This window comes from Mus pahari, chromosome X, assembly GCF_900095145.1.
Source record: "Mus pahari chromosome X, PAHARI_EIJ_v1.1, whole genome shotgun sequence".
Taxonomy (NCBI): Eukaryota; Metazoa; Chordata; class Mammalia; order Rodentia; family Muridae; genus Mus; species Mus pahari.
The window spans coordinates 89,351,434-89,366,555 of record NC_034613.1 but is presented as its reverse complement, the minus strand read 5'-3'; the positions used below and the strand labels follow the sequence as shown (position 1 = coordinate 89,366,555).

Below are 15,122 nucleotides of genomic sequence, written 5' to 3'. Positions count from 1 at the left end.
GGCTGGTGAGATGGCTCAGTGGGTAAGAGCACCCGACTGCTCTTCCAAAGGTCCGGAGTTCAAATCCCAGCAACCACATGGTGGCTCATAACCATCCGTAACAAGATCTGACTCACTCTTCTGGAGTGTCTGAAGACAGCTACAGTGTACTTACATGTAATAAATAAATAAATCTTAAAAAAAAAAGGCCTCATCTTTTTTTGTTGTTGTTGTTCGGATGGTTTTGTTTTTTGTTTGTTTTGTTTTGTTTTTTTGTTTTGTTTTTCGAGACAAGGTTTTTCTGTATAGCCCTGGCTGTCCTGGAACTCACTCTGTAGACCAGGCTGGCCTCAAACTCAGAAATCCACCTGCCTCTGCCTCCCGAGTGCTGGGATTAAAGGCGTGTGCCACCACGCCCGGCTGGCTTTGGTTTTGAGGCAAGGTTTTTCAGTGTAGTTCTGGCTCTCCTGGCACTCTGTAGTCAGGCTGGCCTCGAACTCACAAAGATCTTCCTGACTCTGCCTCCTGAGTGGTAGGACAAAAGCCGTGCACCATCTATCTGATCACCCTACTCATGATGTGTGCATGCACACACACTAATAATAACAAGCCAAAAATAACTTTAAATAAAGTCTAAAACTACAACTTTGAGACAGACATTAGGTAGATATACTTAGTCCAAATGTCAGAAATAGGAAAGAAGAAAGGGATAAATTACACCAAATAAGCCCCAGACATGGCAGGGCAAGAGTTCTTGCTGTGTGAGCTCGCGCTTCAAAGTGTTTCATTACAGTTGCTTTTAGAGTCCTGGCTGAGGGGATTATTTGTAAGAGAATGGACTCCCTACAAGTAGTTACACACTCAGATCTTCTCTCCCTTTCTCACCAACTGTTAATTGCCTATAGACCCCCCAGGGAGGGGTGGGGGACCCTCAGCTCCTCCCAACAGGGGAAGGTTTTGTTGTTGTGGTGTTGTGTTGTTTGAGATAGTCTCTCACTATGTAGCCTGATTGGCCCGGAATTCATTATGTAGACCAGGCTGGCATCTAAATCAGAGATTCACCTGACTCTGCATTCTGACTGCTGGGATCAAAGGTATGTACCACCAACATATTCCTCTAAGAGGGAATGGATCCCAGGGTCTAGATGCCTTTGCTGTCTCCCCCCCCCTTTTATAAATATATTTTAAGATTTTTACTTGTATTTATCAGTACAGGGGGGTGGGTTGCTGGAGTATGCCAGAAGAGAGTATTGGATCGCATGGAGCTTGAGTTACAGGCAATTTTGAGACATCTGGGGACTGAATATAACTCCCCCGAAGAGCAGCACCCCAACATGGTAATACTTCATCTTAAGGCTCAAGAGCAAACTTTGGCTCCAGGTTCTGCCTCTAGACACACGGAGCACCATTTGGGTTCACAGGGCTCTAGGCATGCCTCCCTAGGTATGCTGACACAGCACTTCTTGTCAGTCGGAACCAGTTGCTGGAACCTCTCTCAGGCTATTTTTGCATACTGGTGGCTCTATAGCTCTGGGGTCATAACTGAGAGCAGTATTTTCATAGCTCTTTTGGGCATTGCTCTAGTTGGGGGTCTATTCTCTGGGCAAAAGTCGCTAAGCAGTGTGCAGGTAGAGACTTTATATCAGCCTTCCTCTGGTTCTCTGCTTGGCTCTCAAAGCTCATGGAGGAATCCTTTGAAATCTAGGTGAAGCTAGTCATGACTCCACAGCGTTTGGAGGCAGCAGTTCCTTGCTAAATTCTACTTTGTGTGCGTTAATGTCTCCTAAGCAAGTCCAGTAGAAAATCCTTTATAATATCAATTGTAGTACTTCAAGTTTCTTCCGCATCACAGGCATCTGCTGAGTGACAGTCCCCCAGATTGATGGAACAATAGAAGATTACAAAGTGAGAAAAGGAAGGAAGTAGAAAAACTGGTGTTTACTTGGTTCCAGTTGTTTTCTGATTCAGGAAGAAAGGGGCCGGGCATATACTCTACCCATTTATAGTAAGGAGATTTAACTGTAACTGTAAGGCAAGAGCTCCTCACGTCAGAGTTTAAAAAGTCAATGCACTGAACCATCACTTGGTTTAGAACAGCTTAAGCCCCCACCCCAAACCAACCCTTTACTGTTTAATTGCTGATAAGGAATAAAAGCTCTTTCCTATAAACCATTGTCTGTTTCTTTGCAACAAAATCAGAGATCTACTATATGGATATTTAAAAATTCAGAATTCGGGGGCTAGAGAGATGGCCTAGAGGTTAAGAGCACTGGCTGCTCTTCCAGAGGTCCAGAGAACCCAGTTTCAATTCCCAGCAACCACATACAGATCACAGCTGTCTGTAACTTCAACTCTAAGGGATCCTATACCATCACACAGATATGCATGCAGGCAAAAAAGCATCAATGCACATGGAATAAAAATAAATAAAAATTTTAAAATTTGGAATTTACAAATAATGAAGGTCCCCTCACTAGTTTAGCCACTGACTGGGGTAGCTCACTCCAGCAATTTCCCCTCACCAGACTTATTCATTTTTAAAGTCTAGGTGTTTGAATATTTATTATGAAACAGCAAGCACAATGATTTCTATTTTTATAATTGGTGACATGATCTGGAAAAATACTTCTCATTGGTAAGGCAAGAGTGATTGCAATGTGCTCTTCACTTTTTTCTAACTTCTTAAAGTATCTTCTTCTTTTTTTTTTTTCTTTTTTTCTTTTTGGTTTTTTCGAGACAGGGTTTCTCTGTGTAGCCCTGGCTGTCCTGGAACTCACTCTGTAGACCAGGCTGGCCTCGAACTCAGAAATCCACCTGCCTCTGCCTCCCAAGTACTGGGATTAAAGGCGTGCGCCACCACCGCCCAGCTAAGTATCTTCTTTTTTAAAATTAAAACTTTATTATAGGGGCTGGAGAGATGGCTTAGTAGTTAAGAGCACTGACTGCTCTTAAAGAGGTCCTGAGTTCAATTCCCTGCAACCACATGGTGGTTTACAACCATCTATAATGAGCTCTGATGACAGTGTACTTAGATATAATAATAAATAAATCTTTAAAAAACCTTTACTATTAAAAAAAACCTTGCAAATAAAAAATTACCCACTGGAGCTAACGACCTGATCTTCAATAGTTTTGTTTTTCATATTGTTTTAGTGTTTGTGTTCTCAGCACACTTAACAAAAGCAACAGAAAATATAAGAAATTAACCTACTCAACTAAAGTAATTAAAGTTTATTTTGAGACAGGATCTCACTATGTAGCCCTGAAATGGAACTCACTGTGAGCAGCCTGGCTTTTAACTTAAAGACCCACAGGTTTTTGCCTCTTGCTTCCGGAGTGCTGGGCATGCGCACACAACCATCTTTAATGAGATCTGATACCCAGATCTCATTAAAGGCATGAGCCAGCAGCATCCCAGACTACAATTTAAGAAAAGGAAAAAAGCTGGTCGTGATGGTGCATGCCTTTAGTTCCAGCACTCTGGAGGCAGAGGTAGACAGATCTCTGGTTTACAGAGTGAGTTCCAGGACAGCCAGGGCTACAAAGAGAAGCCTTGTCTCTAAAAACCAACTAAGCAACCAAACCAAACCAAAAGGGAAAGGAAAGGAAAAAATGAGGTAATTAGCATAATTAGCATGACAAGGAAGGGGTAATGAGAAACAGTGACACAGAAACACAAAGGTTTCAAGCAGAATTTATTGGAAGTTTGGCAAGCCACAAACACCCTAGTTGGCCGGTAGATGACTTTAGATTGTTTTGCGGTGATTTTCATTTTGAACAAGGATTTCCAATTTTCAAAACAGCCAGGCTCAAATTTAGTATTTTCTGTTTATTTTAGCAGTTTGGTATAGATTTGCTTTCAGGTTAGTGTGTAGAGATGTTTGTTTTGTTTTGTTTTGTTTTTCCATCAGGACTTCATTTATGGATAAGGGCACAATGATAGCTGATGGTGACACGTTTCTGCCTGCCTGCTTAATCAGTTGGGTTCATGGCACCGTCTGTGGAAGAAAGGTTTTCAATTATTCTCTATTTTTCAGTAATGCCTCCCTCGTGCACATCTTTAGAAAAGGGGCCTTCCAAGGTCTACCAAGTCTTATCGATTCTCTCTCCGTATTTTGTTGTTTGGGTGGTTTTTCTGTGTAATAGCTCTGGCTGTCCTGGAACCTCCTATGTAGACCAGGCAGACTTCAAACTCAGAGAGATCTGCCTGCCTCTACCTCCTGAGCATTGGGATTAAAGGGGTGTGCTACCACCATCCAGATGATTGCTTATATTAAAGGCCAAACATCAGTATTTCAGCTCTATTAGATGCCTAAGTGAAAAGGCAGTATGGGACTGGAGATGCAGCTGTTTAAGTTGCATGCTGTCAAACCTGTGAGTGTGCATGCGTGTAAGAGTACTTGCCAATTCATGCAATGCTAAACAGTTAAATGTCTGTTTCCTTCTTTACCTATGGATGTTGTCACTGGTTTGCTTTGTAAACTATAGTTCTGATGCTGTGAAAGACGGAAGGCACTACAGAAACTATAAAATCCTTTTCTTTTGTGTGAAATGTGACTTTACCTTTTAAGACAAACTTATGATAAAGAAGTTACACTGATTTGATTACGAAACGTCAGTTCTACTTAATGCCAAGCTTAGCCAATAACTATTTACCTCACTTCTTCCCAGGAAAATATTCATGGTGTTTTATTATTATTTTAAAAATTATATGTCTCTGTGTCACATGAGTGCTATATCTGCTCAGCTCTTGAGCTGTTTAAGGTTTACTGTAAATGATAAAAGTTGTGTGTTGGGCTGGAGAGATGGCTCAGCAGTTAAGAGCACTGACTGCTCTTAAAGAGGTCCTGAGTTCAAATCCCAGCAACCACATGGTGGCTCACAACCATCCGTAACAAGATCTGACGCCCTCTTCTGGAGTGTCTGAAGACAGCTACAGTGTACTTAGATATAATAATAAATAAATCTTTTTTTAAAAAAAGTTGTGTGTCTTTTATCTAATTTCTACAAGTGCTAGTGCAGACAGAGGTGATAGGAGTTGGGTCTTCCGGAGATGAAATTAAAGGTGATTGTGAGCAGCTTGACACAGGTGCTGGGGACCAAGCTTGGGTCCTCCTCTGTAAGAGCAATATGAGCTTTTAACTACTGAGCCATCTCTCCAGCCACATGGTTTTAGTTCTTTACAGGAGACACTGTTTTTTTTCCCCCCTCCGTCCTGCCCAGTCAGAACATGCAGAGTGTTTGAGTCAGTGGGTCTACTCTATATTCTCAGAGCTCAATTGTTCTGGAAAATCAGAGCCTAAGAGGTGGGATCCCAGAAGCAGGACTGGCTGGAGATTGGCTGCTCAGCTCTTCCCTAGCTTCTACTCCTTTATGATTGTAGCTTCAGGGATTCTGGCTCCAGGGGGCAAGCAGTACACTTAAGTGTGGTCTGAACATCAGGACCCTATAAACTTGTACTGCTTCAGATCCTCCCAGTCCCTTTCAGGTCTTATTTCCTTTTTTTCTTGATAACTACTACTCACAATCTGGTTCCTACAGGTGAAAACCTCATCTACTCCCCAGGGATCTCAGCTGAACCAGCCTGCTGGGGCTCCTCCTTGGCCAGATTGCAGAACCTTGAACTTGGTTTGTTAAAAAAGGAGAGAGGAGGGGTTGCTTATCTGGGGATGCCTGAGCGGGAAAGGACACCAGGGACAGTCCTTGAGCTAGAGTCCTCCCTTGTGGCCAAAGTACAGTGTATTCCATGGGAACAGTGACCATTTGTGTCTCTTCCTTACCCTTGATGTTCTTTGAATGCCTAGACCATCCTTGGAATGGGATAGGGTGCCTTCTGTCTCCTGGATACTGGGATTACATCATACTCTGCTTTTGTAGTACTAAGGACTCTAACCAAGGGCTTCATTCACGCAAGGCAAGTACTATACCTAGTGAGCTACATCCTGATTATTCCTCCACTGTCTTATTTATTATTCGGTTAGTTATTTATTTGGTAGAGTCTCACTACTTAGCCCTAGCTTGCCTAGAACTTGTTATGTAGACCATGTTGGCCTTGAACTCACAGATACTTGTCAGTTGCCTCTCTGAGTGCTGGAGTGCTAGGCTTAAAGGTGTGCACCCTATACATGGCTTCCAGTGCCTTTAAATTCCCTGTATGTATGTCAGGCTGCAAGCATGCAATGTGTGACTTCAATAACAATCCAAAGGGCAAGAAAGATACCTGATTCAGTTACTTCCAGGTCTTGGTCAGCTTGTGGGTTCTGATTAGTGAGCATCTCCCTAGAATATATAGTGTAATCAGTTGTCAATAGGCTAAATCCAACAACTTAGAGAGACATGAAAGTCATTCATGCACACACATGAAAATCTGACCCATTTATATTTGAACTAAGACAGGCTATCTATCCCCACCTTCTTTGAGATAGACTCTTACTATCTAGTCCTAACCAGCCTGGAAACCACTATGTAAATCACACTCTACGTAGCTCTCAAAAAGAAATCTGGATGTGGCAATGTGGTGAGGTAGAGACAGGACCGATGGGGAGCTCAAGGCCAGCCTTTATCCCACCAGCAGTCTGGGAGGCAGAGGCAAGTGGAAACTACTATGTGGAGAAGGTTGGCCTAGAACTCCTGCTTCTGCCTCCCAAGTGCTAGAATGAAAGGTGTGCACTATCTTACCTGACTATTCTCCATTTCAAAGGAAAAAAGACAGACATCAAATGTGAGCCTCCCCCTGCCAGAGCCTGACAAATACAGAGGTGGATGCTCGCAGCCAACTGTTGGACTGAGCTCAGGGTCCTCAATAGAGGAGCTAGAGAAAGGACTGAAGGGGTTTGCAACCCCACAGGAAGAACAATATGAACCAACCAGTCCCCCAAGAGCTCCCAGGGACTAAGTCATCAACAAAGAGTACACATGGCTCCAGCTGCATATGTAGCAGAGGATGGCCTTGTTGTGCATCAATGGGAGGAGAAGCCCTTGGTCCTATGAAGACTCGATAGATGCCCCAGTGTAGGGGAACTGAGGGCAGGAGGTGGGAGTGGGTGGGTGGGTGGGTGGAGGAACACCCTCACAGAAGCAGGGGGAGGGAGGATGGGATAGAGGGTTTTGGGGGGAGGGAACCTGGAAAGGGGATATAACATTTGAAATGTAAGTAAAGAAAATATCCAATAAAAGAAAAAAGGAAAAAAAAAGAAGAAAAAAATGTGAGCCTCCACTAGCACATGACAAATGACAGTACTGAAAGGACAGAGCATGAAAGTTCTTCTCTAGGACATTGCTTGTACTCAAGAGAAGCCACATTAATACAAATAGACTTAGGGTCTCTTTTACTCTTTGAACTCTCTGACTTCCTACAAAAATGAGAGCCAGGCCCACAAAAGCAAAATCCTACATAATTTCATACCAAAATCATCTGTGAAAAAAGGTACACACAACCCAGAGTAGACAAAAACAATCTATCCCATAAAGGAACAGCATGTTGCGACTGGTGTGTGGAACTCCAGACCAGATCACTACAACACTATGTCATTACAGACTTCATCATCTTCCTATGTAGCTTCTCAACTGATACCAAGGATAAGACTGAGCACAGTTAATGAAGAGCCAACTCCTATTGTATTTCTCCTCCCTGGATGTCCCCTAACCCAAGGACAATTGAGAATACATACATATACATGGAGGGGCTTGCTTTAATATCGCCAATGATGACTTTCACATTATCGTCTATGTCGCTGTCACTGTGACTGGTCTCATCATCTTCAGGACATTCCTATGGAGTGATAAAGACACAGGGGAAAGTCAAAATTGAAGTAGATAATTTTTGGCTGTCAAAGGAGGACTTTTGTCTTAATGTTAACCCTAGAGTTGATAGTCTTAACTGATGAGAATAAAGTTGGGACAAAGCTTAGTAAACAGTTGTACCTTATGACTGGACTACTGCTTCTTTCCCACATCAAGATCATTAGTTGATAAGTTGTGAGAAAATGGGCCTTGGGTACAGTGTTCTTGTAATGGTAGATTGCTCACATTAATGAAAGCACCAGATATCCTGAAGAAGTTTGAGTTGGTTCTAGAATATTTTAGTGGCTTTGGTCGCTGACTATAATCCTCAATTGGCTTTTATTACTGCTCACATTTATTTTCTTTCTTTCAAAATCCCAAAAGGAAATCTGAATGTGGCAATACACATCTTCAGTCTCAGCACTGGTGAGGTAGAGGCAGGACTGAGGTCTCAAAGCCCAGTTTTTAATCCCACCAGCCCTCAGGAGGCAGAAGCAACCAGATCTCTGTGAGTTTGAGGGCCAGCCTGGTCTACAGAGCGAGTAGCATAGTGAGACCTTGTTTCAGAAATAAATAAGGAAAGGAGGAGGAGTGGAGAGGATTCTATCTAAGTCTCATTCACCTTAGCTCCCCAGGGCTAGTGTCCTGGCTTCAGGGTAGGCAAATAGCAGCTACTTGGAAAGAATCTTTACTTTGGAAGTAAATCCTCAATTTTCATGTATTCTATATTTGCAAATTTGCAAATACTTTAATTGCATTTTGGTCATTTCAGACATGCACAGAGAAATGAACAATTTGTTGCCGGGTTTCAGCTCTGAAACTTTAAGCACACATCCTCTGCATTGTTCATCTAGTATCACAATTTCCACATTTACATTCCTTTTGCTGGCAACCTCCACCCCAAGGCATAGTGCTAAAACTCTATACGGTGTGTCTAAGAACACAAGGCTGTGTTAATGCTGTGTCTTGTTCAAATTTTAAAGTGTTTGTCTGTGTGTGTGTGTGTGTGTGTGTGTGTGTGTGTGTNAGAGAGAGAGAGAGAGAGAGAGAGAGAGAGAGAGAGAGAGAGAGAGGGAGGGAGAGAGAGAGAAAGAGATTGGCTCTCACCTTCTACCTTCTTTGGGCCATGCTGCATAGTTCAGGCTAACTGGCCTACAACCTTCCAGACCATTCTGTCTCTGCCTTTCACCTCACCATAGACATGCTGGGATCACACATTCAAGGCACCACATCTGGCTTAAAAAAAACCTTTTTATGGGCTAAAATACCTTTTCACAGACACACACTTTAGAAAATGATAATACACAGTGCTCTAGAAGCTGAATGACATGCAGTATGGTAGGACTGTTACTGCTCTTTCTGTATACTGTGCTTCAATAATTTGGCCAAGAATGAACTTGCTACGTGTGCAGTCACACTTTGGTTTATTCATGTTATATACTACCAAGGAAAATTCTTGGGGTATATAATTAAACACATCAGTTTGTTTGGATTTTTAAAAAGTTCTTCTCTCATACATAACATTTTGACTGCATTCCCCTCCTTCCACTGCTCCTAGTTCTCCACCCCCACCCGGCCCCATGACCTCCCCTCGCCCCCAGGTTTGTTTGGAAATTTTTATTTTTATTTATTTATTTTTTTATTTGTTATATGTGAGTACACTGTACTGTCTTCAGACACTCCAGAAGAGGGCATCAGATTTCATTACAGATGGTTGTGAGCCACCATGTGGTTGCTGGGATTTGAACTCAGGACCTTCAGAAGAGCAGTCAGTGCTCTTAACCACTGAGCCATCTCTCCAGCCCTGTTTGGAAAATTTTAAAGTGAGGCTTTCTAAAATGGATGCAATATGGGCTGGAGAGTTTGCAGAGCACTTAGTAGTTCTCACTGCTAGTCCAGAAGGCCTGAGCTCAATTTCCATCACCCACATTGTACAGCTACCTCCCAAGCTCTTATAACTCCTAACTCTAGGGGATCTTCTGGAAAACAATTGACCATCAGTTAAAAACAATCTTAGTGTCATTCAGTTTTCAGTGGACATCATTATCATTATCCTAGTACCATATCTATTGCATCATGTTTAGACCTTATCCACCCTTGACATTTGTGGTTTTTTTTCAGAGTCCCATCTTGGTGTGTTTCTGTCTTCCTTGGACCACTTACAGCTTGGCAAATGTCCTTATCATCATCGGTACTGCTGACTTTGTCCTCTTGAAGAATATCTTGCAGGTGAAGAAATTCGGCATCGCTAGAGAAAAGTGTCATGATAATAAATATACTGGATAGTCATTTGTCTCAACAACAGACTACATGCAATTCAGAAACCCACATACTAATCTGTTACTTAAAGTAAAATCATGGGTTAAAAACCAAATAAATGATTGAGTAACTATGATTTACTTCAGAAAAATGCATTGAACAAAATCTAAAAGCTGAAGGGTGTCACCTAGAGCAACTCTTTCATTGTATAGATTAAAGAACTGAAATAGTGAGGTGAATCTGTTTTTTGACTATAACTTTGTTGCACTTCTACTGGCTTACTTGATATATGTATTTTGTTCCCCAAACACTTTTCTTTAAAAAGCTTCAGTTTTGGAATTTTATCCAGTTTGTTATTGTTTTTGGTTCAGGTCATAATCTCTAGACTAATTTTGATTCCCAATATTCCTAACAGAAACAGTTTGTTCCTAACAGTAGTCCCGAAATGATTTAGCTATATTGCAGGTTTGGCCCTGGACCATCCACAGTGGAGAACGTATGCTTTTCAAGGCAGTCTAGACCAAGATTCTACAAGTAGGTGTAGCTGTGCTTGTGTTCCCACCCTCTGTTTTCATGAAACAAATAGGCTACATTTTCTCCTAGAGTTTCTGGGAATTCTGTTATCAGTTCTCTGGGACACTGTGCTTCATTCATTAGTCTTAGCAACTAGAACGCTTCTGGCCTTGGAAACATCCCCCATGAAAACTGAGTACAAAAGAGAAATTGCTATCTACCATGTACATAACAAGGGCTTCAGAACACTGTGGGAAATAAAAGTCCAAAGAAAACTTTTTAGTCTTACTGCAGTAACACATTTTTTTTTTTTAAAAAAAAAAAAGTCACAGCATGTTACCAGTTTCAATCCACAAGAAGACCAAAGGCTCTTTTCTTTTGAGGGGAAAAAGTGTCATAGATTCCCAGCTACTGCTCTAGGATGTCTCATGGAAGTGTACATTTCGGTGCTGAGCATCAAATTGTGCAGCAAGGTCATGCGAGATGTACTTCCTATTCACTTGGGTGGAAATCAGCTGCTGACACAAAAGGTGACCATTGCTGATGTGAAGAAAGTGTTGCACAACTTACCTCAGTGGCTCTTCCTCCTGATTGTCGATGTCATCATCTGTGATCATGAAAAATAAAATGTGAAAGTGCAGCTAGGAAGCAAAGGGTGGTAGAAAGGAGAAGGTTGGGTTGGAAGGCCTCTTGGGCTTAAACTGTTGGGAGCAGGAGACTGCTACTTGCTCAATGATATTGTTGAAGCTAAATACAACAGAGATTTTTGTTTACAACCTGTGGAATAGTTGGAGATTGGGCCCTTTAAACAAGCAAGAATATAAAAGGAAAGAAATTAAAAGTTACCTTTTGCTACCTTTTTTTTTTTTAGTGTTTTAAATTCTGTATTTACCAAGAAAAATAGTATTTTCATTTATTGTTTTGACTATTTGTAAGTAAACTTGGAAAAAAATCCCTTCAGTCCTAAATTAATTTCAGCATTATTTAGCACTTTTTCAAACACATTAGGTTCTTGAAATGGGTGAAGGAAAATGAGCTTAAAGGGGGATGCAGAACAAAGAGGTGCCTGAGCTCTGCAGGCCAGGCCTACTCTAGAACCAATGGAGAGAACCCAAGCTGCTGAGTTCATTCCCATGAAGGCTTAACTGTTGGGTTTTGTTTCGGTTTTGGTTTGTTTTTTGTTTTTTGTTTTTGTTTTTGTTTTGTTTTTTTAAAGACCTAGACTGTCAACACATAAATAAAAACCAAAATGACAACAACAATGGAAGCAAAAATATCAAGGTGGGGGCTGGGGTTCTGAGGTGCAATACTTGCCCAGAGCAGAGGATGGCCCAGGCTGGAGCCCCAGAACTGGGAAAGAAACAAGAGAGAATAAAAAGGCAAGCTGAGGATTAAAACATACACAGACTCAAATGCAAATAAAACTCATATTTAACATGCTAGAAGTCAAAGCACTTTGAAAATATTCTCACATGTAGTCCATGTTTTAGGAGGTACGGGAGCAAGAATATATAGGTTTTGTGGGCTGTTATGGGGGAAGGTTAAACAACTTTATTGATATCTTGTTTGTTTGGAGGTAGGGTCTCACTGTATATAGCCCTAGCTAGCCTGGAGTTCTCTATGTAGAACAGGCTAGCCTCAGACTCAAAGAGATTTGCCTACCTATGCCTTCCTAGGGGCTAGCATTAAAGGTATATGCTACCATACTTAGCTCACTTTCTGTTTCTTCTTTTGTTTTGTTTTTTCAATGCAGGGTTTCTCTGTGTAGTCCTGGCTCTCCTGGAACTTACTCTGTAGACCAAGATGGCCTTGAATTTAGCGATCCACCTGCCTCTGCCTCCTGAGTACTGAGATTGAGGGCATGCGCCTCCACTGCCAGGCTTCCTGCTTAATTTCTTAAGGAGAAAAAAAATGAGGGCTGGTGAGATGGCTCAGTGGGTAAGAGCACTGACTGCCCTTCCAAAGGTCCTGAGTTCAAATCCCAGCAACCATATGGTGGCTCAATATAATAAATAAATAAATCTTAAAAAAATGAATCCAACATATATGTTAAATGTCTTAGTTTATAGGTTTTTTTTTTTTGTTGTTGTTGTTGTTCTTGAGTATGTCCTTCAATTTGATTTAGGAGCAATACCAGATGACCCACATTAGAAGAAAACGTAGAAAGAAGATGGTAACTGCTGGCTCATACTGGAACATTCTAATCTATAAAGAATCCTTTCTAACGGTCCACACGGTTTACTAATACTGATTTAGTTCATTCGCAACAGTCTGTGTTGTTCATCATTCTGGTTGCCTCCAGTTAAAGGGAATCTCTAGTTTAGTTTGACAGCTTTGGAGAAAACTAAGGATCCTAGGATGATATTACTTAGATATCAAGGGAGAGGTGGCATGAGAAATGAAAAACCTGGGGACACAGGAGATGGTTTCCCCTTTGCTTCTGGGGAATTTGAAAGAAACAGTATCCCTGGACTCATGCCCAGAGGAGTCACTTTCCTCTTTTTGGTAACTATAAAAAAGTAAGTAGGTCTTTACCTTGGAAAAGCCAGTTTTCTTCATCCTCGAAGTCCGGCAAGTCCATTGCACCGCATTCCGCTTCAGGGGTCTTGGGGCTTTGCTTTTCAGACATAGCTCCGGGATTCGGCTTCTGTGGAGGGAGACCTTGTTGGTGGAGCTGATACCCAAGTCTAGGTGGGTGCTGTGAATAAAGGCCTGAGGGTTTAGGCCAGAGCTTCAAGTTTTCATCACAGCTCGTGATGGGGTGGGGTCAAGTTGAGGGGGCGGAGTCTGGAGATCCCCGGGTATTGGGAATGGGTAGAACCAGAGAAAGACACACCTCTGTAATATCCTAAATGCCTATCTTCCATGGAGGTCTTAGAAAACACGGACCTCTACATTTTCCTTCAGCTAGGGTAGAAGCATTAAGGAAACCTCTGTGATCTAGTGAGTATTGGAATGAGGGAGTAGGTCCTGTGTATTTCCTCTTACTGGATCAGGTACTAACTAGATCTTCCAACCATGGAGCTTGTCCTTCCCAATCTACCCTTCCACTTTCCAGCACTTGTATAGAATATGAGGCTGGGTGGGATCAGCAGGCAGTGGTGTGGGAAGGTAACGGTGGTTGGGAACCAGTAGATGGGAGGTGAGACCTGGAGGTGAGGAAATGGGCCAGGAGCAGGCACGGAGTTCCGCAGAGCTGTCGTATAAGAGAATGTCATTGTACCTTATACCCCTATCCTCTAAGGGCATGGAAAAAAAACTGGAGTCTGACTTCTCTTTCTGCTGGGGTGGAAAAGCTTAACAGTATCTGAGCGAAGGCTGGGGTGCGTAGGAGGCATTCTTACACCCCTCCTTTCACTGTGTCAGATACTGGGACTCCCAGAGCTTGACCTTCCTTATCTATCAACAGGCACAGACTGTTAGTTCCCAACAGTATTCAAGGAGCACAGATGGTGGGGGTGGGCACGAGGCTGGAACCGGCGCCATGACAGGTGGGGCTCGTGGCAGGCAGGAGCTATAGGGTTATGTGAGGTAAGATAGTGATGGGTAGAGAGGTGGGACAGGAACTAGAAAATGCCACACTTTGGTAGTACCTACCATAAATGCGCTTCCTCATTAGAGGGCTTAGAACGAACACACTCCGTGCTAGGTTTCAGCTCTATGGGAAGCAGCAAGAACATATCTGATCTAGTTTTAAGGTTTGGAGGTGGGCTGCCCTATTGTTCTTCCTTTGGATACATTAAATATTGTGACCTCCTACTTTACAAAGCCAGCAAGAACTCACTGGCATACAGAATTTGCTCGTACTGACAGTTAAAAAGCAAGCAAGCACACTGAGCTCACCCACAGGCATTTCTACAGTTCTTCTGGGTTCTAGTTTGTTTTCTATGGATAAGCGGCTGAAGAATCGTCTTAGGGTTTCTAGTGTGATAAAACAGTGTGGGTAACAGTGACTTGGGGAAGAAAGGTTTTTATTTCAGCTTACAATTCTCAAGGCACTCTCAGTGAGGGAAGTCACACTCAAGGCAAAAATCTGGAGGCAGGAACTGAAGCAGAAGCCTTGGAGGCTGCTTACTGACTGACTCCCTTGGCTCGCTCAGCCTGTTTTCCAATGGAACCCAGGACCAGCTGGCCAGGGAGTCCAGACCTACTATGGGATGGGCCCTCATTAGTGGGGATGGGGGGAGTCCTACAGACTTGCCTACAGGCAATCTGATGGAGGAATTTGGTCAGGTGAGGATGGCTTTAGCCTGTTAAGTTAAAAACTAGCCACACAGGAGATAAGGGTTTATTTCATCCCTCTGAAACCTCACAAACCAGGCCTTCATTGCCTGCATTTCTCTCAGCACCCCTACCTCCCAAGGTCTTACCTTCCTAGGTCCATTAAGCAATGACTACTCAACAGATTTTCTAGCCCAACATTCCACACTCTACCACAACCCTTTCCAAAATGTGGGCAACTCTGTCACAGCAATGGCCATACTGGTACTGGTACGAGTTGGCTTTTTCTTCCTATGGTAAAATACTGACCAAAACCGACTTGGGGAGGAAAGGGTTTCTTTTACCTTACCGGGTATAGGCCATCATGA

At 42.6% G+C, this 15,122-nt stretch overlaps 1 protein-coding gene across 2 annotated transcripts; it reads right to left on the bottom strand.

The window, feature by feature from the left end:
* Positions 1-3,659: 3,659 nt before the first annotated feature.
* On the bottom strand, positions 3,660-13,657 carry LOC110313817 (testis-specific protein TSX-like). Of its 2 annotated transcripts, XM_021188226.1 has the most exons (8): positions 13,370-13,657; positions 13,069-13,180; positions 11,848-11,883; positions 11,104-11,140; positions 9,925-10,009; positions 7,650-7,750; positions 6,200-6,258; positions 3,660-3,977 (listed from the first exon to the last, which is right to left on the bottom strand). In XM_021188226.1, the coding sequence occupies exons 2-8, from the start codon at positions 13,160-13,162 to the stop codon at positions 3,952-3,954; spliced, it is 438 nt and encodes a 145-aa protein (XP_021043885.1). In that variant the 5' UTR covers positions 13,163-13,180; positions 13,370-13,657; the 3' UTR covers positions 3,660-3,951. The 2 variants fall into 2 exon arrangements, with proteins under 2 accessions (XP_021043885.1, XP_021043884.1); XM_021188225.1 differs by having other exon boundaries at positions 3,662-3,977; positions 13,069-13,553.
* Positions 13,658-15,122: the final 1,465 nt, after the last annotated feature.